Here is a 25,281-nt window from a genome sequence, read left to right on the forward strand (position 1 = left end):
TGACGCGGGTTAATCTACTCGAGCTGATTTACAAGTCGCGAACAGCCAGACACAAATCCAGTTCCGCTTCTGCCAAAACCGTCGGTATAAGCCTACTTACACACGGCTGAACATGTAGCTGGCCAATCGTCGATTGGTAATCCGGGAATGTTTTCTGCCCAGTCCATTATCGGCTTAGTGCAGCTCCCGCGCCACTCTCCTTTCGCAACGACCTGATTCCACGCGAGAAAAAAGGAAACGCCACCCTATATTCCAGACGTTCTGGATAAATCGATAATGTTAAAGATAGTTTCTTTACACGCCATTTCGCATTCGCGATTCCTTAAAAGGGAATTCAGAGAAACGCAAGAATCCTCTATGTCGACATAATGTGAATTCTGCAAACGTTTTTTCAATAATAATTTTAATTTGTAAACTATATTTTTCGACAATTTTTGGAATATAAAACAAATTGTATTGCTGTCTATTTTTCAACATGACTGTTCATATTTTCCGGCAATTTCAATTTATCGTTGCACTCATTCAGTGAGACAATAAAAATTTGTCACGAACGCAAATAAAAATTTATTAGCAAAGAATGTGTTTGAAACTCGAATTTGTTTGCTGCTCGTTTTTATCAATGTAAAAATAATATCGTCGGTTAAGGATAGCGTGGCAAGCATAAGCATCCTGTTTCCACAAACTTGTGAAAGAAAGACTGACTTTCGTGTATGTACACCATCATCACCGAGAATATTATTCGTTGCGCTATTGAGCACGTTTAAAAATGCATGGGCCACTCAACCTGAACCGGAAGCATTTCAGTTATCCTGTTATTCAGTATCCTCAGGGATAAGGCTCGCCCACCCTTAATGATGACCAGTAATATTTGCTCTTTTGTTTTCCTACCAAGAGGAAAATAGTGCGCCGTCTCGTGCACTTATTAGCATTAGCGCGCTCCTCGCAAGATTATGAGGTGTTTTATTTTCATGAACGAGGAAATTACACGTGAAAATAATAAAAAAGGTTATACGTTACAATTAAATGATTTTTCGATCTCCTTTTCGGCTTAAGTTTACGAAGCATTACTTTCCAAAGTCGTAATCTTCTGTTATATGTTGTAAAAGTAAATTGATCACGAAGAAGAAGCGAAAGATAATCCAATAATAGAATTTTATAGAATAATCAAATGATAGAGCTTTGGATTTGTATATTCACACTTCACTTTCATAAGACAGAAATGCGTGCATTTCTTGATAAAAATGAAATGTGAATATGAACTTAAAGCTTTACAAAAATATAAAACTATGAATTTGATTATTCCATTTATTCTATAAGACTTTTTTATTTATTTCTTAGGTTCTATGAATATATGTAACATAAACTATATGCTAAATGCATTTATTAATACAAGTGTGAATACAGATCTAAAGTTCTACAAAAATGTAAGATTTTCAATTTAGTTATACTATAAAATTCTTTTATTTATTTCTTGATATATGTATAAATTATGTGCTAAATGCGCGCATTGACAAAAATGAGGTATGAAGAAGTTCTACAAAAATATAAGACTATCAATTTTATTATTTCATAAAATTCTTTTATTTGATTATCTCTCACTTCTTCGTGATAAATTTACTTTTATACAGCATGTATTTACATGAATCTGCATACATCATTTACATAAATCTTGTTATCGCGGTGCGATGTTTAGAACTGTTCCAATTTAATTCACTACTTTCCAAGTATTCGGCGCGCGATAACAAAACAAAGTGTCGATTCCGCGACAGATACAATTAGCGTCTTACGAATATCGCGCAAAGTGTATTACTATGCGCCACGGAAAATCCCGACAATTCTGATGGTCGCGGCAAGGAGATTATTCTATAATTTTAACAATCAATTATTTAGAATTCAGTTATCTCGGCGAGGCTACCGGCGTATATTCAATTTTAAAACTGCAAACAGTCGCCGGAGTACCGTTCGCAACGAGGCACTCAATATGTAAAGCGCGATGTAACTTCGCCGCGGCCGCAACTCCGCGCGTCACGCGGATTAATCAAGCGGAATTCACGCTCGACTTGTAAACGTTGATCAAATATCCGTGAGTGAGTTAACGACCGCGGGATTGTCTGTGAAATTCGACTAATTCAACTCTCGGTGCGCGCGATGTTTTTCGGCGACGGCCTCCGTCGAAGTTAAATTACGTTAGCCCTTTCCCTACGTCCTCCAATTAGGGACACTTTCCCTTTATTGGCAACACGCGAACACATAGTTTGCATGCGAAGTTATATTTTTCTTTTGTTTTCATAATTTTACGATAGTCTATAAGTTCTCTCTCTCTCTCTCTCTCTCTCTCTCTCTCTTTCTCTCTCTCTCTCTCTCTCTCGAATCTGAATCGATAAAAAATTCTCAAAAAAAAAAAATTCCTACAACACGCCGCAATCACATAGAATCGTGAAAAATTTCCATCCCTTCCTAACATACATACGCGTATGTACTTGAATATGTATTGTATATAATTCATTGTCTCATTACACGCAATACTGCATTCAGCGTACCGACTGCGACCACTTTCAATATAAAACGAAGAAATAATAAATGAGCCGGCTGTCACGTACCGGGTGGCACCATTGCTCACTCACCTGATAGAGTATGTCGAGAGTGATCGGATAGAGCAGGTGCTCCACGATGACTCGGAGTACGGTGTTGGGTCCGCCCTGAGTCTCGCCAGGTCCGGACACCTGATTTTGTCCAGCAATCGCGACCTGGTTGTTCGAATTCTGTAACAGAGAAGAAAAGTGGAGACGAATTAAGCAAACTTCGAAGGAACAAACTAATTGCGATCGACGTTTACGCGACGCCCAAAGTACTGAAGATACAAATTGCCAAAGTTCCGCGAATGATAAATGATGAAATTTTACTTTACAGACAAAGTGATTTTCATCGAACTTGGTTCTTGTATTTTTAGGACTTCGTATAGAGGCGAATAATTGAAGACTTATTTATATTAATTGTTTTATTGTTAGCACAATATAATAATAATAATAATAATAATAACATTAATATATTATAATAATACAAGTCTATGTACAATAAGCCTTTAATTAGATATTGTATAATAATATAATAGGAATAATAATCGATATAGCTATTTTAAAATTCAACACAACTGGTCTTTAAAAGCATCAATATAAAAATGCTCTGTTTCCGTTATGCAATATACGTATCATGATTATTAATATCGAATGAAATTTAAAGCGTATATTAAATTGTTAATGAAATAAATATCAAAGCTTTTTTACTTTTGTATTTTGAGAAATTATTTGCAATGTCTGAAATTGGAACGCTTTCATTGCAGAGGAATAAAAACGTTTCCTGGAAATAACAAAAACCTTTGACTTTATCTTCAAATTATAACACAAATGAAGATTTTTTTATACATAATTTGTATTAAATCATAGTATTAAAAAAAAGCTATTGTGTCGGGGAAGTGAAATAATTGGAAATTTCCTGGTTTAAAGAATACATCATGAATGACCTTACTGACTTCGATGCGATGCATGATCTTCCTTCCTCGAACGATATACAGATCACGGAAATTCTCTCTCGGTGTGTCTGCTGAGCGTGATGAAGCGGAATAGAAAATGATTTCTTTGAAGCGAGAAGCAGAAAGAGCGAGTGTCAGAAGAAAAACGGAGAGAAATGCGGGAGAGCAAACGAAAATAGATGCAAGAGTATTAAAATTGGACGCATACTAAGTGTAAAAACGAGGAGATATTATACTTTGTAAGTGAGAGCCGTATAATGGACGATGGCGCTGGTGGGTTATTAAAAAGGAACCGTGTCTTTCTGAGCCTCGCTAAATGAAACACCCGGTAATTTCGACCCTAATATTAGATCGAAAGAGAAGTGGATTGGAAAAGAAATTGTGGTAACGTGCAAATTCTACAATAATCAATTTACAAGATTTATCGTTTTATCAATTTACAGGATAATAATTGTCAGATAATTATTTGATGCGTTATATATTCTGACTAGATAAATAATTGAACAAATAATGTGAAACATTTACATAGAATATATAAATATATAAATATCTTCACTTTGAGAAGATTTAAGGTAATATGTCTTCGCTGCAAAAAATTTATTTATCAAAATATCTAAAAAATATTTTTTAGATTTAAAATATACCTATATAATATTCTAAAGTCTTTCAATTAATTTAAGACCGTACTAGAAATTTGACGTAGGTTCGTTCTTTTTATCTTTCGCACGTTCGAAATGCGTTTAGCAAACCGTCGCCGTTTTCATCAGCTGCCGCTGCCGGTAAAGCTGTCAAAGTGAACTTTAAGGGGGTACGTCGCAGCAAGCATTAGCATAAAATGCTAAAGAAACGCGCCACATTAGAATTTCGATGTAGATTAAAGCGCGGCACCCGCTCGAGCGAGGCTCCTAAATCTAACTTCGTAAAAATAACTTCTCTCAAGCGTATCCTAACGAAATTTCCACGGCGACGATGCGAAATGATCTCGTTTCCTAGTTCGCACAAAATCGCTGGATGTCTAAATCTTTAGATGTAAATAACGAGCTGATTATTAGATAAATATTTATTAGATAGACACAAAGATTTTCCTATAATATATGCGTTTAAGTAAAAATTAATTTTAATTTATACTTTATGTAAAATATTCATATCAGATTTCAACTGAGATCGGATTGGAATTTCAATTAAAGCAAAATTAACTAAATTGATATCAATTTTCTTTCTTCTGATTAGCTAAATTCTAATCAGATCACAACTTAATTTCTGATCTGATACGAGCTTAATATAACTCATACATTTTTTTATAGGTAGATATTATAGGAAGAATAGCTTTAACAAATAAATAAATAAAAGAAGAATAAAATATAAAGAGGAATGATTATTATTTATAATTCATGATTATTATTTATAATTCATGTTATTGTACTATCTTCTATATATGGGAAGCCATTTCAGATAAGATTGGAATAAAGAACACACACAGCTTCGCGTAGCAATTTCGATATTTTTAATCTGGGAGAACAATGAGAAAAAATATAATAATAATAAATATTTATTTGAAGAGTACCAATTAAACATTTACTTACAGTAATAAATATTTATTTAAAAAAAATAGACAGTTAAATAAAATTAATTTTCCTATACTAAATATATTTTCATATTTAGTTGGTACTATTCAAACAAATGATCTGAAATTTAGTACATTCTTTCAATGTAAAAAATTATTATTTTTTTACGGAAACAATCACCTCATGTGTTTTTACATTTTAATTAAAATTACTGTTATTAACAACATATTGAAATATTATTGATTGTTTTCTGATTTATTAGCGTTTGAGAATATTATGGATATTAATTTAATCATAATTTTCTGAAAAAAGTAAATAGAAATCAAACAAATATTAAACGAAATAAGCGCGTTAAATAATTTATATATTATAACAATATTAAAAAAAAATAAGGATTTTATTAATAACACTTTTAATAACTATTAGTAACGTTTTTTTATTGCAAATTTTCAAATTGCATATTTAAAGGTTCATGAAGAATAGTTATTAAAAAAGAAAAATATGTCAAACAATATCCATGCAAAACAATATTTATTACGACAATTCACAATTTTACGCCGCTGGGATGCAAAAATACTCCAGGTGACTATTCCCGCATTAAATGGAGACGATCGACCGAAGGCAATTTGGAATTGTTGAATTGGATACATATGGTATATAAAATTCATACCGAAATATTCAAACATTGTAGCTCATACTGGCTACTTAATTATGTCTTTATGACATTTTAATTATTTCACTTGTTTTAAGCAATACGTGTCCTTACATAATATTTCTTGTAATTTCGGAAGATTCGGGTTTGAATTCCTGAATATATAATATAATAGTAATTTCACAACAAACTGTTTGCTGTTTTTAAGGTGCTTATTAGTATCAATATAATTATTAAACTGGTTGGCAATTTAATTTGTGATATATTACTCCAGTTTTGTTTATGATTGCATTTCAGGACTAAAAAATATGTCGGCGCATAGTTGCAAAATTATATATGTATATAAAATTCACACCAAAATATTCAAACAAAGAGATCTATCTTCTACCGAATAAGTTTTCGTTATTTAATTGTGTTTTCACATATTACGATCTTGTGACATTTTGAAATAACCGATAAACAAGCGGAAAGACAGACACAATTAAGAACATGTAACTACAATATCATTTTCACGGAAGAAATGTAATCGTGGATATGCTATGTTCAGAAAATACAACGTTTAACTGTAATATCTTGAGCTCAAAAATACGACGCATTGAAAAAGGACATAAAAGCGAGAAGTAAAACCAAGCTACAGAATATAGTTCTTCAACAGCAAATGATGATCGCAACAATTCGGAAGAAATAACCCGAGTGCATGGCGAAGGAGTAAAATTCTATTTCAAGAGACGCTTTTAAACGTAAGAGTTTTCGTTTTTGCAGCGATGTTAAACTACATGTTCTCAAGATTAAAAAATTAAAAATCCAGATGTCTTTTTATAATCCTTAAGTATTTGTTATGAAAAAAACATGAGCTCGATAATGTTTTTTCTTTTAACTTCATAATCATATCTTAAGATAATCCTGTATCAAGAAAAAGGAAGAAGAGATCGGGAAAAAGAAATATTGCATATATAAAAATGCTTCATAACTCGCAGGTATATTTTAAATTTTCAAAAAAGGAGAAAAAGTTAGCAGCAACGTGTGAATCTTTCTTTACGTAAAAAGTTATACTAAATCGTTTCTCGCAGACAGTATACCGAGGCTAAATGAATAGTTAAATGGCCATTGTTTCCTTCGCTGCGCGCGTTAGATCTTACGGAATTTACGAGCATGCTAAACCTCGGCTCATCTCGTGCCCTCGTTTCTTCACACCAACCAACCATCATCTGTAACAAACGCTTTTTGACTGCGTTCGAACACTAGTTTTTAACGCGTAATTCAGTTACACCTCGACGCATCATGCGTTCGTTTAACTACGATGTAAAGCAGATCGAGATTTCGCAAGCACGGCGGATATTATTACTGCCGACCATACTCGCTAATAATTTTATGAGCAATTTTATTGAAGTTTGCATCGTGCATTCGCGGTTTAGTCGAGTTTCCGCTCAGATCCGAAACGGTTTCCGGCCTTGCCCTGCAATGTTGATGATGTATAAGTGTTTCTAACTGCAAACATAAATGTTTTACGAAAGAACTGGACGTGGATTAAGCGGGATAAAAATGGTCCAATTAAAATGGATGAGAGCGACTGGAAATGTCAAGAATAATCTGAACGAGATCGAGATGCGGCAAATGTTGCCTCGTAAAAAATTAAAAGTAATTAAAGCATAGCTACCTTGATTTTTAATTTTGCGCTTACTTGCGATATGAATAATTTGCAGCAAATATTATGAAATTAACGGATCCATTTCACCGTTAAATCGCTCTAACATGAAATTAATTTCGTTTTAGCTTTTAGAGGTATAAATAAAGTGACTCGGCAAAATTCATGTCCTGATGACCCTTCGCGACGGATGATATTCGAGATCGCCACGATCTCGATCTTTCTTAAGAAGGAAGGATTAATTTTGACGTCCCGGTATCGAGAAAGAAGAAAGGGAGAAAGACAGGGGAGACGAGAGAAAGCCAGCTGCTAATTAATTAGCCTGACAAACATTAACTGACGGCTGTTTCCTCTCCGGTCGGGTCTGTTCGCCGACCGTAAGGATGGCGTGCGGCCGGCCATTTTATCCGGGAATTAATCCTAAAAGTTGTGCGCATACATCCCCGGCTTTTCGCACTTCAGCGTTCCATCTCCGTTTCCCATCCCTCCAATTAGCGGCCCATAAATTTCCATGCATGCGGAGCATAAATTCGTGCCGATGCTCCTCGCTCTTATTTCCTTTCCCTATTTTCATCTTTTTTTCCAAAGAAATTCCCACGACCGCCTGCCTCCTTCCGTGCAATCCTTTTTATCGAAACCATGCATCTTCCGCGAGAGACACGCGATATCGAGAGGGGATTCCTGGAATCCCATCAAGTTCCGCCGCAAAAGAAATTTTCCGGCTTGAGTACGCACCCGGAAAATTTAATTTTATTTGCTCGCTTATCAGAACGAAAATCAAATATCGCGTAAAGGATATAAGGTTATAGTTCTTTGGTCGCCGGAGAGGTTGGTTCATCCAGTGTATTTATTGCTTTTGTGAACGCCGGTGAATTTCGCGCGCGGCTAATTATGTCGCGGGATAATATTCTACATCTTCCGTAATAAACTCTTCGGATTTGCGATAAATCTCTCGACCTCGTGCGCAAAGATTTTCCATTATATCGCGTCGTAGCCATTAGCGGTGCTCTCGAGAACGTAGCATGAAATTAATAACGAAGTTACAGTTGTCATCATCTTATTTTAGTTACGAATCATTTGCACGACTGGCCGCATTAATTTATATCGAAATAAACAGCCGCATGTACAGAGAACGTAGACTAAATATTTACTATTATATATTACGGGTGTATTAACTAGTTTCTAATTAATTAAAATTATAATATTGTGCTCATGTTAGAATTATGGTGTACCAACTGCGCCGCGTGCTAAAGCTCCCCGTCATTTTTGCGGAAAATTATTCACGCATTTCGCAGGATTCACGTTGCAAATGAAATAAAAATTTGCGTCTATAAATTATGCATTATTTAATTACACACAATAGCTCCGAATGTGAATAGCAATTAAATAAATAAAATATCTTTTTTCATTTCGTATATATTTTTTTGTCCTAAGTATTACGTCCATTTTCTTCGCAATTTTTTTTCGCAGTAAAAGTACGTCTATTGTTCAATGAGAGAAACGTCAATATAATGTTGAAAGATGGACGTTCCAGTACTTGTAGATTACGATGGCAAGGCGGAAGAGATCTGCTGCCTTCCCGCCGCTTAGACAGACTTAATTATACTGAATGTCGATAATAAAGTCACCATCTGCGAGCGCGGTCTGGAAAGGCTCCATTAAAGCCGTTCTCTAAGCCGCTAAAGTAAAATCTTCAGAAGAGGAAGGAGTCTTTTACCCGAAAACTACAATTCCCGTTCGAAACTCCCGCCGTGAAATAATAATCCTAATTATTGTTATCGTGAATTGCATAGTAGAACCCTAGAGAAATAACGGATAGCAGTTATTTTACGGTATTTGACAAACCCAATGATATACGAGGTGACTTGATCATTGCATGATATACTACAATTTTCAAACAATAATAATTATATTGGGTCATCCGGAAAGTTCGTGCCGACTAAAATTTAAATTTTAGTATATATTTATTAAATTTTCTGCGTTTCAATTTTCCTTCAACATCAGCACGAACTTTCCGAACGACTGAATGTATATTCCACGTTTTTTATATTTACTGGACGATCAAATGGTGAGTTTAGCCATAAAATAATTGATTTATAAATCTGATGTAATCATTATTTTATCCTTGTAGTAAATGTATCACAAAATTTGGAATTAGTGTTTTAAAATAAATAATTTTATTTTTTATTCTCGATATTGCGATATAATTAAGGCTCCTGTTCACTCATCGCTACTATCTCATATTGTGACGTCAGAAGCGAGAAAATACACAATAAAACTTCTTGCAAATTATATTTGAATAGAAATATTTTTCAATAAAACACCATTTGCAATCAATACAATAGACATATAAAATATATTGAAAATTGTCTTCCTGTTTCGGAAAGAAATTAAATATTTATTTCCATTATTATTAATTTGACATTTTATCAGTAAATATAGCTTATTTTGTTTTTGTTTATGCATAATTCATTTTCAGATAAATGATTATTTATTAATTAACGAAACAAAAGAAGAGTTTTCGATGTATTTTATAAGCCGATTCGATCGGATTACTTAAGTGTTGTTTTATTGAAGCACATTTCCATATTAATATATTATGCAGAAATCTTTATTGCATATTCTCGCTTTTGACGTCACAATCTGAGACAGAACAATCTAGAGCTGAATAAGAGCCTTAAAACATTCTTTATTTCCGATCACATTTTGCTATCTCTTGATTCTTCTCTGTCTTTAATCAGTTAAGTATTTTCACGTCTACTGCTTATAGTTCATATTCCACTCGCATTTACAATTCTCACGTTCTTATACTATTTTTTCCTTAATGTCCATTTCATGAATCTGATTTCATGAAGCCGGACACGTTTCAAGAAGGAAAATTATCTGCCTCTCATCTAAGGGTTCACCTATATTATATATCTACGAATTCCACTAAAAATAGGCTGGCAAGTGATAAAGCTGTGAGTATCGCCCCAGAATGTTGTGATCCGTAACGCGCGCGCGGCCTGCATTCCGGGGGCTACGAGATTGCCGCGGCGGAACGCCTCGGTCCGGATCGTTACCGCGACTATGCACTTGCCCGAAGCCGCTTTCAAGGGGTGAAATAACTACTCCTAGAGGTAGTTTCTATCCCCCTTTGATAGCTCGGCCCCGGAACTAACGGTGAGTGCCGAGACTAAGAACATTACCATAACCTTCCATTACTCGTTGCAGCCGATCCGCCTATTTCTATCCTCACCCTTTCTTTCTTGATTTTGAACATCCACCTTACATTGAAAGAAAAGTATTTGATATTTGTGTCTATTATAACTACACGATAGAATAATTATGGTTAGGAGTTCTATTATTCTATGGTCATTACTGTTATAATGTAAGTAATTAATAATAACAATTATATTTATAATTCTATGTATTTCTTTGATATACAGAACTATTTGTAGTCGTTTATACCAATTATACAGATATATTTTTGGTACATATATAGAAATAAATATAATTATTATTAACATTATAGCAACATTATAGACCATTAGAGGCTAATATTAAAACTGGTGATCAGAGTCAAAATAGGAAACACTTTGAACACTAATTGAAGGTATGAATCAGTTTCGATATTTATATAGGCGTAGTGAAGATTTAAGTATCCATGCAAAGCAAGTAAATTTCATGAAACGTAAATATCGATATCTTTACTTCCTTCAAGATCTTGGCGATCTTGTTTTTCGAGGCTCTGGTTGTATATCCTGGATCGCCGATCGCAATCGAGATCACGTCGTAAAGCTTCGTCTAGAAGCATCGCGGCGTGAAAATGGGCGTTAAAGTTTTACAAGCGATTTTTCGCGAAGATCCGAGTCGCGGATGTTTCTCAATATCTTTCTCGGTCTACCTGGAAATTTGCAACTCGTTCTCTACGCGGCAGGTACAATAAGCCGATCCGTTCGCACAACATCATTGTGATCTACATAAATCTTTTTTGCCGAGTGAATCTCGGCTCAGGCTCAGAGATTTTTCAAATTTCGGCACGATCGAAGGAGTTCGCCTCCGAATCTTTCAAGACCGATCCCGTGTTTTCAAGTTTTCGTTTCATTCTTACAATCTCGCGGCAAAGATCCCTCCATGCGGCAAGCTTTCCGGCTTTCTCTTTCAAAAACGTGAGATCGTTTCAGACTCGGCACTCGATGGATGGCATTGGATGAAAGTGATAAATAACAATGTTGCTCAGCAATAATTCTCACGATAAAATACAAACAGGTAACTCACGCTAAAATGACAGTGCTTTCAAATTTGAAAGGGAAAAAGACGACGATTAATGACTGCAAGACGGCTGTCGTCTTTTTTATATCGTTCCCCTTCTTAGACTTGTATTGTCAAAACCAGTTATTTGATCAGCGATATACACTATGTTCGTTTAATTGCATTGAATTTGAGTAATGATACTCTCCCTCGCCGGAGTTATTGAAAATATGACAGCAGCCTCTGAGAATGATTAATAACGTTACTTCGACATTGTTATCTTTTTTTCATGTCCCTATTACTTAATTGCATTCAATTCGCAATTCCGAATAAATTACATTCGTCCGGGAATTATTTGTTTCGATGGAATGAGAGAACTGCGATGAAAATTTCGAGAATAATCCCACCTGCCCCGCTCAACTCGCTCTGTCGAATTGCCCGAGAAAATAATAGTGTCTGAGAAAATAAGAGGATTCCGCAGACCACGAATATCACCGGTAGCTTTAAAATCCGTCTGGACTCGGACGCGGAGTTGCGGCATTCTATTAGACTTGAACTAGTTGATTACGAAAATATAGTATCTCAATAACTTATCAGTCAAAAATACTAAAGAATCTTAATTATTATCTTAATTTAATAAGTTTTTCATATTAACTGGCGAGAGATTTCTCCTGGCACTCTTGTGCAAGTTTACTTTACGGAAAATAGATGATAAGGATTTTAATAACATCTCTCTCTCTCTCTCTCTCTCTCTCTCTCTCACTAATCTCTAATTAATATCCTGATGATTATTCTACGATACATTGTTTAACTTTATTCCGAGAAAACGAAACGACCTCTTTCGCGGTGCAACATGCGCTCGAAGGCGGAACGAAGGAATTAAGAATTAATGAACACTTGGAAGCGAGAAGCAGTGGTGGATTGTCGGGAAACATTCCGCGATTTCTTGGCGAAACGAGCGAGGATAACACGTCAAGATACGGCTATCCGCAAAATGTTTCGTGAATGAGGGAGGCAGAAGAGAGGTGTCGTTTAAAAAAACGACGAAGAGCGCGATAAGAAAACTGCGCGGAAAGAGTGCAGTGCGCTCGTTACATGAGTACAGTGCAAAAATTTTTCCTGAATAATTCATCGGCCGGTGCACGGCGATGGAATTTCCGCTCGTATACGTACACGGAAGATGCGACCATGACGGCGGCACAGAGCCGATGTGTATATCACGGCTAATGGACAGCGAAGGGCGCGAAATAAAAAGTAATCGGACAGACTTCATCAACGACGGCCCACGCTTAAATCCGAAACGGTAGAGAAAACAATCCCAGTCCTATTTTGTAGACAATTTGAAAAATTTACGCTTTGTACACAGAAAAAAGAATATTTAAAAATACCTTTATTTTCAATACAAAAGTATTGAAATGGATCATGTACAATTAAACAGAGATAACTTGCTTACATAAAGACATTTTTTTATAGTTCGCATCAATAGTAATTTCTTGAGTTAAATAATATTTTCTATTTTTAATTTCACACTGAGAACTGAGAGAAAATGCTATTGATTTAATTAAAGTCTATATTACGGGCTGTCTATATTACTAACATAAGTAATTAATTCATGTATATTTTTATTGACATAAAGGTCTTGATTATTGAAATAATAATTTATGCGTTTATGTTAATAAAAATATATGAAAAATATAAAATAATATGAAATAATCACTTATGTTGAGTGACACCTCGTAGTATAGACTTTAATTGAATCAACAGCATTTTTTTCTCAGTGCATATGTTAAAATGGAAATCAATTCATTTCTGTGAGTTAGTTTCAAAGTAAACAATGTCCATAATAACATTTAGTAAATAATAAACTAAATTTTGAGTCAAAATACATTTTATTAGTTAAATTGTTTAACTGTATCGTTTTAATTAGATGAACAATATACTGAGTAGGAGTGGCGATCTATAGAAATAATTAAAAATAACTAAAATTGAATATAATTTGACATAATAAATTTAACAGTGTTCTATAAAAAAAAATATGTATTTTCATCATTCGATAATAATTTCCATAAATTAAGAAAAAATATTATAGATAGAAAATATTTTCAATTTGAAAATTATAATATTTTTAAATTAAAGTAAAATTATTTCACTTTGACAATCTTTTTTTAGAGAAAGCGATTCGTATTATCAAAATAAATTATTAAAAATTTTTTAAGTAGTAATTACTTTATTTTTTATTTCAGAATGTTAATATTAATTTAATGATATTTCGTAATCAAAATTACAGTTTTCCCAATCCTGCTGCATTATTAAAAAATATTAAAAAAAGTACATTTATATTTAGAAGAAATTTAATAAAAGTTTGACATATATAAAGATAGAATAAAAACACTTCTATCTCTTTTTGGTATAATTTTTTAAAATATCAAAAGAAGATTTTATTAGTATTAAATAATTATATTGCATTCTTTAGATATAATCCATCATTACATCAAAATAAATTTGTCATTAAAATTTAAAACTATTAAATCTTTTTAAGAATATTTTATATTATCTTATACAATGAAACACTGATTACGTTAATTAGAATTTATTAGTTTTACTTTCGATACTAATTTTTTTTTATATACTAAATAAATATTTCGTTTCATTTCACTGATGAAATTCTCGAGATTTATGAATCGGAGAAAGATATTGCAGGAACTGAGTAAAGAGAATCGTATATTTAAATCGTAAGTGCATTTACAATGCTTTGATTTTCATTATATCTCCAATGTGCTTTGCATCTCTATTTCGGTTCGAATTCAATTCACCCTGATCTCTATACATCACACGACAGACGACACGGGGAAGCGCCTTGAGCGAGAAAAAAACTCCCATATGCGATTCCATCAAATTAAATTCTATCCATTAAATTCGTTCACGGCTCGATCTTGCGGCCCGATACTGGTCTTTGTATTACAGTTTCCGGTTCGCATCGGCGACGTTAACGACGTCGATGGCGTTACCGCGCGTAGTTTGGACCGGGGAGAAAATTTGTTGGCCCGGGTCGATGGTACTGCCATCGATTTCAATCATGCGCAACCCTGACACCGTTTTCTCACCCCCTTTCAGGTACGTGCGCGACATCGCGTATTCCATTATGCGCGCCGAGTTTTTCGATCCCCGACAGTCTCGCTTTTTCACGATATTTTCGTATTCCTCTTTTCCTTTCTCCCTCTTTCTTCTTCTCTGTTCTCTTCCACCCCTCCCCTCCCTTTTTTTTTCAAAAGCTCGTACATACCTCGCGCTCGCGAGCAGGATAAAGAACGCGCAGGATAAAGAACGCGCGTTCATTGGACGACATTACGAGCGGGATTCGCCGCTGTCAAAATGATGGAGTGGCCCACCCAGCCAGACGGACTCTTCTGCAGTCAGAATAATCAGTCTTCCCGGCTTGTAGCGTCACCCCTTTTCCACTACGTCGCATCCCTCCCACACCTCCAAAGCCACTCGTGCCGCGCGGGAATTCATCCAGAATCGTCGTAGTTACTCTTGGCGCATCGTGCGTTTGTAATGCCAAGCGAAATCAAAACGTACAGTGAACTATGTGGTTCTCGGTCGATTTTGTAACGAAGAGAAAAATCCACGGCACACTTTTTCTTCAATTCCTTTTATTGGTGATGTGTCATATGAATATTTTTCTATTTTCATTTCTTTTTTTCATTGCCACGTCATCGCGATGATATAATATATCTATTATGCATTTCTAGGAAATTGCTCCCATCACATGCGGATATTACGTTATTCACCCCTATATAACGCATAACATTTTTTTTGAATCATCCCATGAAATTGCGAAATAATTCGCACCTAAAAAATTCACGCGGTGAAGTCGAATTTCGTCGAAAAGTCGAGGACACGTGCTCCCAAAACATTCCTACTTTTTGATCCTCGAGCTTCCAGAGGAAAAAAATTGAATGATCTATCTTTGCGCGCCTCTCTCAGCGATCCTCTCTCGCTTCGACTCCGTATTGGTGAAACGCCAATAGGCTTGCGTATGCGGCTTCGCGATACGCGTACAAAGCCGTCGATACCGAGATCCGATACCAGAGAGTGAGTGTACAAAGGGAGAGGAACGGTGGTACTCTTCCAGTTGGGCAAAGGAGAGAGGAGACGGCAACCTTTCAGATTTGTTGCTGGGAAACATTCGATTTTTCTCGCCATCGGCAAAGGCTCTTTTTCTCTTTCGACGACGACGACGACGGATAGAAGATGAAATATGACGGAGGACGCAGAAAGAGCGTCGCATGTGCGGAAATGATGGATTAGGTCGTACCGTTTATGCCTTTAACTCGTGATGAAAAAGAGATGGTTCCCTTTTGTCGCGAGCTATTTGCGTATGTCTTTAATGAGGGTTAAATATACGGTTCTCTCTCCCTTTGTCTGTTTAACATTTCGATCACAATAACAGGTCACATAACGTCGTATTTCATCGAATGATCTGAATGGTGTGGTTAACTATTGTGTCCATGCTAATAACGGTGTCCATTATCTCTACGCAAACGATTGCAATAACGTCCGTTGTCAGCAATTACGATTATCTCATGTTCCATCCGCACATTGTAATTGTCGGAGTAATGAATATCTATCTTCACATCGAACGCGAGGCATTATGCATACTGCTGATGTATGCAGTTACGACGTCAGAGCTACGACAAAAGTCACATATATTCGCACTTTTTCTTGTGGCATACCGTATACGTTGAAATAAACGAGCTCACTCGTATGCCGCTGGCCGCGATAAAATGTACTCATAAAATGTCCTGAGAACTCCGTTCGTGAATCGTGAATTAATAAATAGATGCGGAAGTTAATCAACCGTCCCGTAAAAGTTTACTTTTGTCGGAAATGTTGAACATTAAATTACACGGCCGTTTAGATTAAATTGCAGTCTGCACTATTGAATTGCGGCATGTCTGAAAGTTTTTCCGCGTGCCAGCGAAAAGTTCATCTATTTCGGCCATCATATCGCCAAGAAAAAAATTACATGCAATTTTTCGTTTCTGACGTGATAATGCGATATGTTCGTAGAGCGACCGATGTAAAGATTCAAAGGTGAAAGGTAGAATAATGTTCGAACTTAAGTAAAAATAATTGATTTCGATAATAAAAATAAAATTGTCAGATGTATTGACAAATTAAATCGGTTATTTCAGAAATTTTATAAGTAAAAAAAATCTGCTATAATACTAAAAAATAATTAAAATTTTTGAAGAAAATTATTCTGTATTTATCTGATTTGGAATTCTCTATACATTTAAATTTTGACAAAAATTGACTTATAGGATTTCTAAAATGATTCAATTAACTGACAAATAAACTATATTTCACGTATAGTATGATGATCGATATTATGAAATTCAATCTATTTCAAGCAATTGTTGTACATAAAAGAGATAAAATATGGATGATGTTACAAGATAATATCCGCGGACATTTTATTCGTCCTGCGAGATAGATATTCTCTGTCGGGCCGAAATTTTGTCCGGGTGGGTGGAAGCGAAAACAACATTTCCTCTGGCGATAAAACTCGCTCGTAGGGATCGGATAAGCGAGGGGTGCGCGCTTAAGGGTGCGTGGAGAGGACTCGGTCTCTGTAGCGCGACGGTCCTCATGGCTTGCATATTTCAGAGCTCGATACAGTGAATATAGGTCTAACAATGGCACATTGTTATTCGGACCTGTCGCGGCTGCCAACCAAAGTGGAGCAGGGTAGCTGCGCAAGGGAAGATCGAGCCGCCGGCCACGAGGGATACAGAGGGTTCGCGCGGCAGCGAAGCTGAGAAGATGGCTATGCGCGGGCAAAAAAAAAAGATGGTGTAATATTTTTAATGGAGGGTGTCTCGGGTGATCTACGGCGCGTTGCATTGTTTCTATGAGACGCCTCATGTATTGTATCTTCCCTGTTTCTCAACCCTTTTCTCACCTGCTTTCTTTTTGTCCGCCTTATACTCACTCCTTTCTATGCCACTCATGATCGCGAATATGTCCCCGAAAAATCTCATATCACCAAGGTTTACGACGATTCAGTTTGGAATGCAAAATGCACCGCAGATATTTTTTCCAACACATGCATTAAGTGTTAATTGCTGCTAATAATGGTAAAAAAATCACACAACTTTTCGCGACTCTTTTGATAAATAGTAAATATTTTAGCGAATTGTAGCCCATTGCGAAATTCGTAACCACAATAAATCGCGCACGAAGAAAAATGATTCCTATAAAAGCAAGATGGTACTAAGATATAGAAGGAAAATCAACAGCGGATAGCACAATCGCGATAGTGGGTTTGTATCGCAATGTATTAATTACTAAATGTAACGGGGAGGAACGGTTATTGAGGCACCCCCGTCGTTGTATTCGGGATAGGAACAATGCCCCAAATTACGGTACTCCGCCGCGCCGTATATACTCGGGTTGAAGGAAAAAAGAGTGTGAGATCCATTGCCGGTTTCTCTCCCGGACGCGGCTAAGATTATATATATATATATATATATATATATATATATATATATATACATACGCGCGATCACTTTTCCGGCTTTAACGCCCAGCTTTTATGTTGCTCGCAATTACCCCGCTGGAAAGCATTAGCCCGTAAACAATGGCCGCGCGGCAAACAGATTAATAATCCTTGTCGAGATTAAGCCAGTACGTATTATTTAACTCTTTAATTGAACATTAGGTACTTTTTCAATCTAATCGCAAAGTATATTGTTAACAAATTTCGAGTCTTTAATTTAAATCACCGGCCCCAATCGCCCCGATTTTCCTTTTATTTCTACCCCACTTCGTGCTCTGTAATGATTTTTGTATACTACGTACATACATAATGTTCCGTGCACGTTCATTCATTCGCTCTCCGCAAATTTTTATCGCCCCGTTGTTGAATCGAATATTCAATTTTACTTTTTCTACTGTGGAGTCTTCTGTTTTTCTCAGTTTGTCGCTATATTACTTTGCATGCTAGTTTTATTGCTTTTTCTACTCAGAAATCGCCATCTCTCTTATTCTCTGTTTCTCTTTCTCTTGTTTTCTTTTCGTTCTCCTTCTTTCGCTGGCTCGATAGCATCACAACGTGTGCGAAAGTATACCAACGATAACCCAGTGCTCATAACAAAAAGCAACGACAAGGTTTTAGTCAAACGCGTCGCTTAGCGAACACGTTTACTCCGGTAACGCTGATTTATTCATGATCGTCGTGTTTATCGCGCACCACGCCAGTATAAACGTCAGCGAAAAAATGTTAATGTTGACATGGTTAATTGTAGAAAATTTATGCACACGAGGTGTATTTTTTTATTGCGTTTTCCTGTTTTACACACCTCGGCTTAGACAAAAACAGTCTCTGGAAGCCACAATCAACCGTCACAAAGAAAACACTTTTAGCTCGGATAAGTGTCATTATATTTCGGAAATAAATTCAGAAGCAATACCATAAGATCCTATTGAATTTTGTTCATGAATTAAGTCGATTCTATAACAAAAGGTATACTATATAGTAAGCCTTAAGCTGTAAGATATGGATCAATTATAATCAATTATTCTCCTCACATTCACTGTGATTAATCAATTTCTTGCGGCTTAAAGGCTTATTACTCCTATTACATAGAATCCTGATTGACCAGAGATTCGATATTGAGTTGGTTAGGTTAGATTAATTGGCTGCCGCCATATTAATTCCTTAAGAGTATTCAATACAGATACTGACTGGTTGTCTAACGCCCATTTCCACCAATGAAAGTTAATTTTAATCTTAATTAAATTTATTCTTTATCTTTTTCTAATTCCAAGAATTAGAAAAGGATCAAGAGTAAGCTGAACCGAGATTAAAGTTAATTTACATTGATAAAAACGAATATCACATTTTTTCCTTATGATGATAGCCAATCAAATCATCAGATCATAATACTCTTTAATCTTTGTAAAGCCACTCAGATCATATCCTTCTATGATACGGCATCTTTAATCGGGTTTAATAACAATCGTAGTTATGAAACTAACAGTTACAGTCGTTCTATTTTTCAGAGCTATGATTGGTTTCACAATTACGGATGTTATTAAACCCGAGTAAGGATGCTGTGTAAACGTACTAAAGAATGAGTTTCTGATTATCTATACAGGATTCAACTATTACTTGCAGAAGTTATATTTGACATAGAACTTGGTTGCGCTTCGACACGCAACGTGTAAGCGCATATAGAATCGTCCCGACAAAGAGCTTGATCTCTATTCCTTTTTTTCCATCGAAAAGTTTTCTAAAGGAACGGGGAAAAAATTACTGTCGGTCCACTCGCCGACGGTGTAAAGTAGAATTATGTCGCGCTGTTATAACAGGACACAAGACTGCCTTTTTACAGGGTCGAGACGTAGAGTTTAGTTAGTAAAGGCGCAAGAACGAGTACTAAAGGCTATCAAAAGTTTCGTTGTTGGAGAAAATCATTAGCGTGTATTCTCTTTTGTGCATAAGGCGATACACCCGACTAGAATTTGTGTTAGATTAATCTTATATGTTATAACCTGATTGACGTAGGAAGGAAATCCTGAATAAGGTACACTTAATAAAGTTCTCATCAGGTTTGAGTATGGTTGACCATTGTAAGGTTGTATGTTATAAGGACCTGGTTTGGTTGACCTAAGATAATTTTGAATAAGGTACATTTAAGAAAATCTTCGTTAGGTTTAAGTATGATTGACCTTTGTAAGGTTGTATGTTATAAAGACTTGATTTGGTTGATCTAAGATAATTCTGAATAAGATATGCCAAAGAAGATTTTTCGTTAGATTTGAGTATGGTTGATCTCGTTTCTAGTACGCAGCCACGTTACGAAATGGACGAGTTACTCGTAAGAAGAAAACGTCCACAAGTTCTATAAGAAGGCGTATACAAGTCGATTTGGATAATCTCCTAGAGATTATAAAATTTCTTCAAATTATATCCTGAATCTCTGAAATATGCTTCTTTTGAAATGTAATATTAAATTAAATAGCATTTGAACAATTCCCAATTTAGAAATTTTATCCAGTGATTTTAGCAGGTCCTAGGTTTTCCACACCCTGATCTTTATTCTGATAAGAACCTTATCAAGTTCTTATCAGGATCTGATGAGGCTATCCGAAGGATTCGACTACTATGCTGCGTTACATGACTGATTAGGTCCCGATGAACTTATCAGAACCTAATAATGAAATAAGGTCCTGATTAGAACCTGCTAAAATCCTTGGATAAATTTCTAGTCAGGCACTTTCGTCATCGGTTTTGTTATGACCGTCGTCAAGCGGAATCTATTTTACAAGTATCACAGACTAAGAACCCACCTCAACAGTCACCTCGCGAGGTGATAAAAATTTTCCACGCGTGGCCTATCACGACGAGCTTTCCTCGCTAAGCTTGACGTAGCTGACGAAACGCGAAAATTCAGGAACATTTTCGTCCCGCATAGTCATTTGTTCGGCCCGTCGTGTCCGCGACAAACAAAGGTGTACACGCAATTCGTTGCATACGAAAAATCAACTTTTCCTAAATATTATAAAAATATTCGAGATGAATAAAACGTGGATTAATTTCTGAGCCCGGCCTTCCCTTCGCGAAATATTTTGTTGATTTTTCAAAAATATAATAAAGCAAACCTCGAGACAAAAACTGGCTTTCCTTCGTGATTATATTTAAAAAATAAAATTAAATGCTCGGATGTTTTGTAGCGAAACAAAAAAAATGAATATTTAGTTTCAAGTACTATTGAGGGATGTTTTTTTTATTCCGCCAACATGTGAAACACATAGCTTGCGTTGAAAAGCTCTGCGGTTTATGGTTGTTATTCCTGGCATATTATATTTACTGGCATATTTGACAATGATACGTAAAAGTGCGGAATAAATACCAATTAGCGCCGAGAGGTTACAATATGAAATATCGGATATGTATATTTTGCGTAGTCCGTTATAATTAAAAACTCCAGAATGCCTTTTACCTTTTGCCTTCTAAAGTTGACATCGTACATATTGTAAATTTTTTAATAAAAATATCGAGAACAAATATACTATAAATGTAATAAACGACATGAAAAAGCTACGCAGTAAATAATGCATCAGTCAGACGAAAAAAAATCTCAAATTTCTTTGCCTTTTATAAGTTCATGCGTTCTCCAAGTCCTAGCTTTAACACAATTCTATTTATAAATAAATATATATCACCGTGAAATTCCGCTCGCGGTGCATACCAAGGTATTTACGCGCACGTTCAAATTAAATCCCGTCGACGTTCCGAGCACAAAAGCGAAATCATTCGAACGAGGACAGGAATAGTGATAAAAGCAACCACGTAAAAGCAGTCAGGAATGTCTGAATTAATCTAAATTGCGAACTAACGTGGAACCGAAGAAAGGTGTTGTGCAACGGGCGGGAAGCCATGTAAAAATACCTCTTAATTCCGGGTACGGATTTCTAGACTACGACGGAAAGCTTTTCGCGAGACTGGAAACTCAAGAAAAGTGTATTTCGAAAGGTTAAAAGTGGATTGTGAAGCTAATGATGCCTCCAAAACTTTGTGACCGCGTAAAAATAAATTGATCTGGAAACAGCGCAATAACATAAAAGTACTTACATAAAAGTGAATCTGCAAGGAGATCATGCTAATATTTATATTTTAAAAATTAGGTAAAAGTTGATACATTTAAGGGACAGTATTATGTAGAGAATTTCGTCTTCAACACCCATTATTAAAACACATTTTCAATTTCAATGTAATTTCAGTGAATGTGATATTCATTCATGTATCAATATATTATTTCAATTTCCATGTAATTTTACACATTCCAAGCGCGTAATTGAAAGCATCTAATTGCTCATGCAATTTAACGATATTTATTTTGATTCTAATTGAATCTCTTTTAATAATAATTTATTTTTGGGCGCAACACCCATCGTCACATTATAACACGCCCATGTTTTTATCGCTTGTTCGAAATACTTATTTTTATCTCGCTCGTTCTAAACAGCGCAGTTACCTATACTTGTTGCGAAGTGGCAAGCTTGGCTTTAAATTAATTACTAAACAAAGCCAAGAAGCTGCGACGCATGGCATCTTTATTATATGAGTTCGCCAACTGGATATTTAACTTAACTGACACATCACCCCCAAAAGTTGTCGCTTTTAACTCATAAATATATTCCTTATATTTCTCCCTCTCTCTTTTTCTTTCTCATTGAATTTGATCTTTTCTAATTAATTCGTATCTTCGGTTCATTTAGTTTAATTCACATTCAATTATATTATCTATATATCGTGTAATTAATATCGGAAGACTTCTAAGTCTGAGACTATTAATTTCCTTCGCAAGTGATAATAAATGCTGCTTATATTTACGAAATCAATAAGAAAAGTAGGACAAGATGTACTGAAATCTTGTAAAAAAATTCCCGGATTTTTCAGGTATTTTTGTTCAAGATTTCAGGTAAGATTAAAGACTTTTTAAATGCAATTTTTAAAAAAATAAATTAAAGTGCAAGCAACGTAACAAATTATATATATTGGAAATTAGTAAAAGGCAAAGATTCCAAACTATTCTTCATTTTCTATAATTGAAGCTGCTAAATTTATATATAGGATAGTGTAGGGAAGCTCTAAAATATAACATCAACGAATTATTTTATTTTATTTTGAGTATTGTCTTTTACTGTCACTCTAATTTTTTATAAAATTAGCGAGATATGAATGACAAGGAATGTACGTAAATATACACCGATGTATATTTATGTCATATTTATTGTCAACATCTTGCATTACCAATAAAAAAAAATGATCAAAGAAAAAATGTTTTAAAAGAGACAGTAAAATTCCAAAAAAATTTCTCTGAGTTTTAGAATTAATAAAATTTCATAAAAATCCCTAATTTAAAAAAAATTAATCTATATTATAAAATTATAAAAATAAAAAAGAAATCCCTTGAAATTTCAGATTTTCTAAATTTTTCAGTAATAATAGTAAATACTGTAATAAAATTTTAGTTCAGATCCACAATTAAATCAAGCCATAGTAAGCTAAAAAAAATACCAATGTCAAAAGTAAAAATACAGGATCATTACATAAGTTTTTAAAGATTCAATTACACAATGAATAAGAATGAAGAATGATTTGTATAAGTCATTCGTCCTACATTGAAAACGCACAACAATATTTTAATCGAGAGTAAAAGGCATCGAGCTAACGTTTCGTGGCAGACGTCGTCGCAGATTTGTTTCTTCGTTCATACAAAATTGATTTCTCGTTCCAAGCGAGTAAACGCAAAGAAAGACTGGCACGACGTTTGTCTTGTGTTTGGACCGCAAAATTTCCGGTATCATCGTCGCTCACGTAGAGACAGAGGCCGATGCACGAGCAGTGCATTGCCGAGGCTTTCACGGTGATTGCTTTTTCGGTGTCGTTTGTCAGTCTGGACGCTCGGCGAGAAATCATTCGACCGTAGACGAAGCGAACGCGCCATGAAACCCTCCGCGAAGCATCTTTGCATTCCCCGTGGAAGCACCGTCACGTTTTCTTTCTTTCTTTTTTTACCCAAGAAAGATGCAAGGATAATTTTAATGTCGCTTTTATATATGAGTATCGTTTAATTAATTTTAGAGTTGAACGGAATGTTTAAATCAAATAAATTTAGAAAGGTCAAAGCTCAAGGTTAGATCTTGTGTCTATTAATATTTTATGTGTAAATTTTAAATATATCTTCCAGTTATATAAACTACGCGCCGAATACTACTATCAAACTTGCAATGCAATCATAAACTGAACTGAATAAAATTATAGTATCGTTAAATTAATCATTCATTTAATAATGATGCTCTTAAAATATTGCGAAGAATTTATTAAAAAATATATATATATATAATAACCCAACAAAGATTTGAATCTGGAACCTCCCGATCATTCGAAACAAATTCCAATTTGCTTATTAAAGCATGTGACAATGTTTATCGCTATATAAGGAAGGAATGTATGAAAGGTCAAGGTGTATAAAAAATAATAAACTAGATCGCTATTTGAATAAATCAAATAAATACAGAAAGGCCAAATAGAGATATTTAGAGTTACAGTTACAAAAATTGCTAATAAAATTACGTTTTTACTAAAAACGCTTGAAGAAATGTACTTTCTTTATGACTGCATTCGAGTTTTTGATTTAGAATGGAAATCAGAACAGAAACAAAATTAATACATTCTTTTGTTCTAGAATAAATAATTAATATGAATATAATGCTTTCTTGGAATGGAAATATCATTTTGAAAAAAATTCATTGTCACAATCAAGAATTATTTTAATGTTTGATACAAATAGTTTTATTTCTGACAATAGTATTATCTTAATAATTGAAGAAAGATTTTAAATGTACGTATATTTTAAATTTTAAATTTTAATTTACATTAAATATAAATTCTAGATGTATATTTTTAACATAGCTCGCAATTAATTTTTCTTTGACAGAATTTAATTTACGTTAGTAGTAAATTTAGCAAATATATGTATAATATTCCCTTGCTTGAAGTGAACATTATGAAAATAAAATTTGCTTACAGATATATATATATATATATATATATATATATATATATATATAATAATAT

The 25,281-nt window shown here is 34.7% G+C and overlaps 1 protein-coding gene across 1 annotated transcript in view; it reads right to left on the reverse strand.

Moving 5' to 3' along the window:
- The window catches only part of LOC105620146 (polypyrimidine tract-binding protein 1), a 315,345-nt gene that overhangs the window by 46,255 nt on the left and 243,809 nt on the right, over positions 1–25,281 (reverse strand). Inside the window, exon 7 of the mRNA XM_012201654.1 lies at positions 2,625–2,762. Within this exon, the coding sequence (XP_012057044.1) occupies positions 2,625–2,762 (138 nt within the window). The remainder of the gene's footprint in view (positions 1–2,624; positions 2,763–25,281) is intronic.

This window comes from Atta cephalotes, assembly GCF_000143395.1.
Source record: "Atta cephalotes unplaced genomic scaffold scaffold00024, whole genome shotgun sequence".
Taxonomy (NCBI): Eukaryota; Metazoa; Arthropoda; class Insecta; order Hymenoptera; family Formicidae; genus Atta; species Atta cephalotes.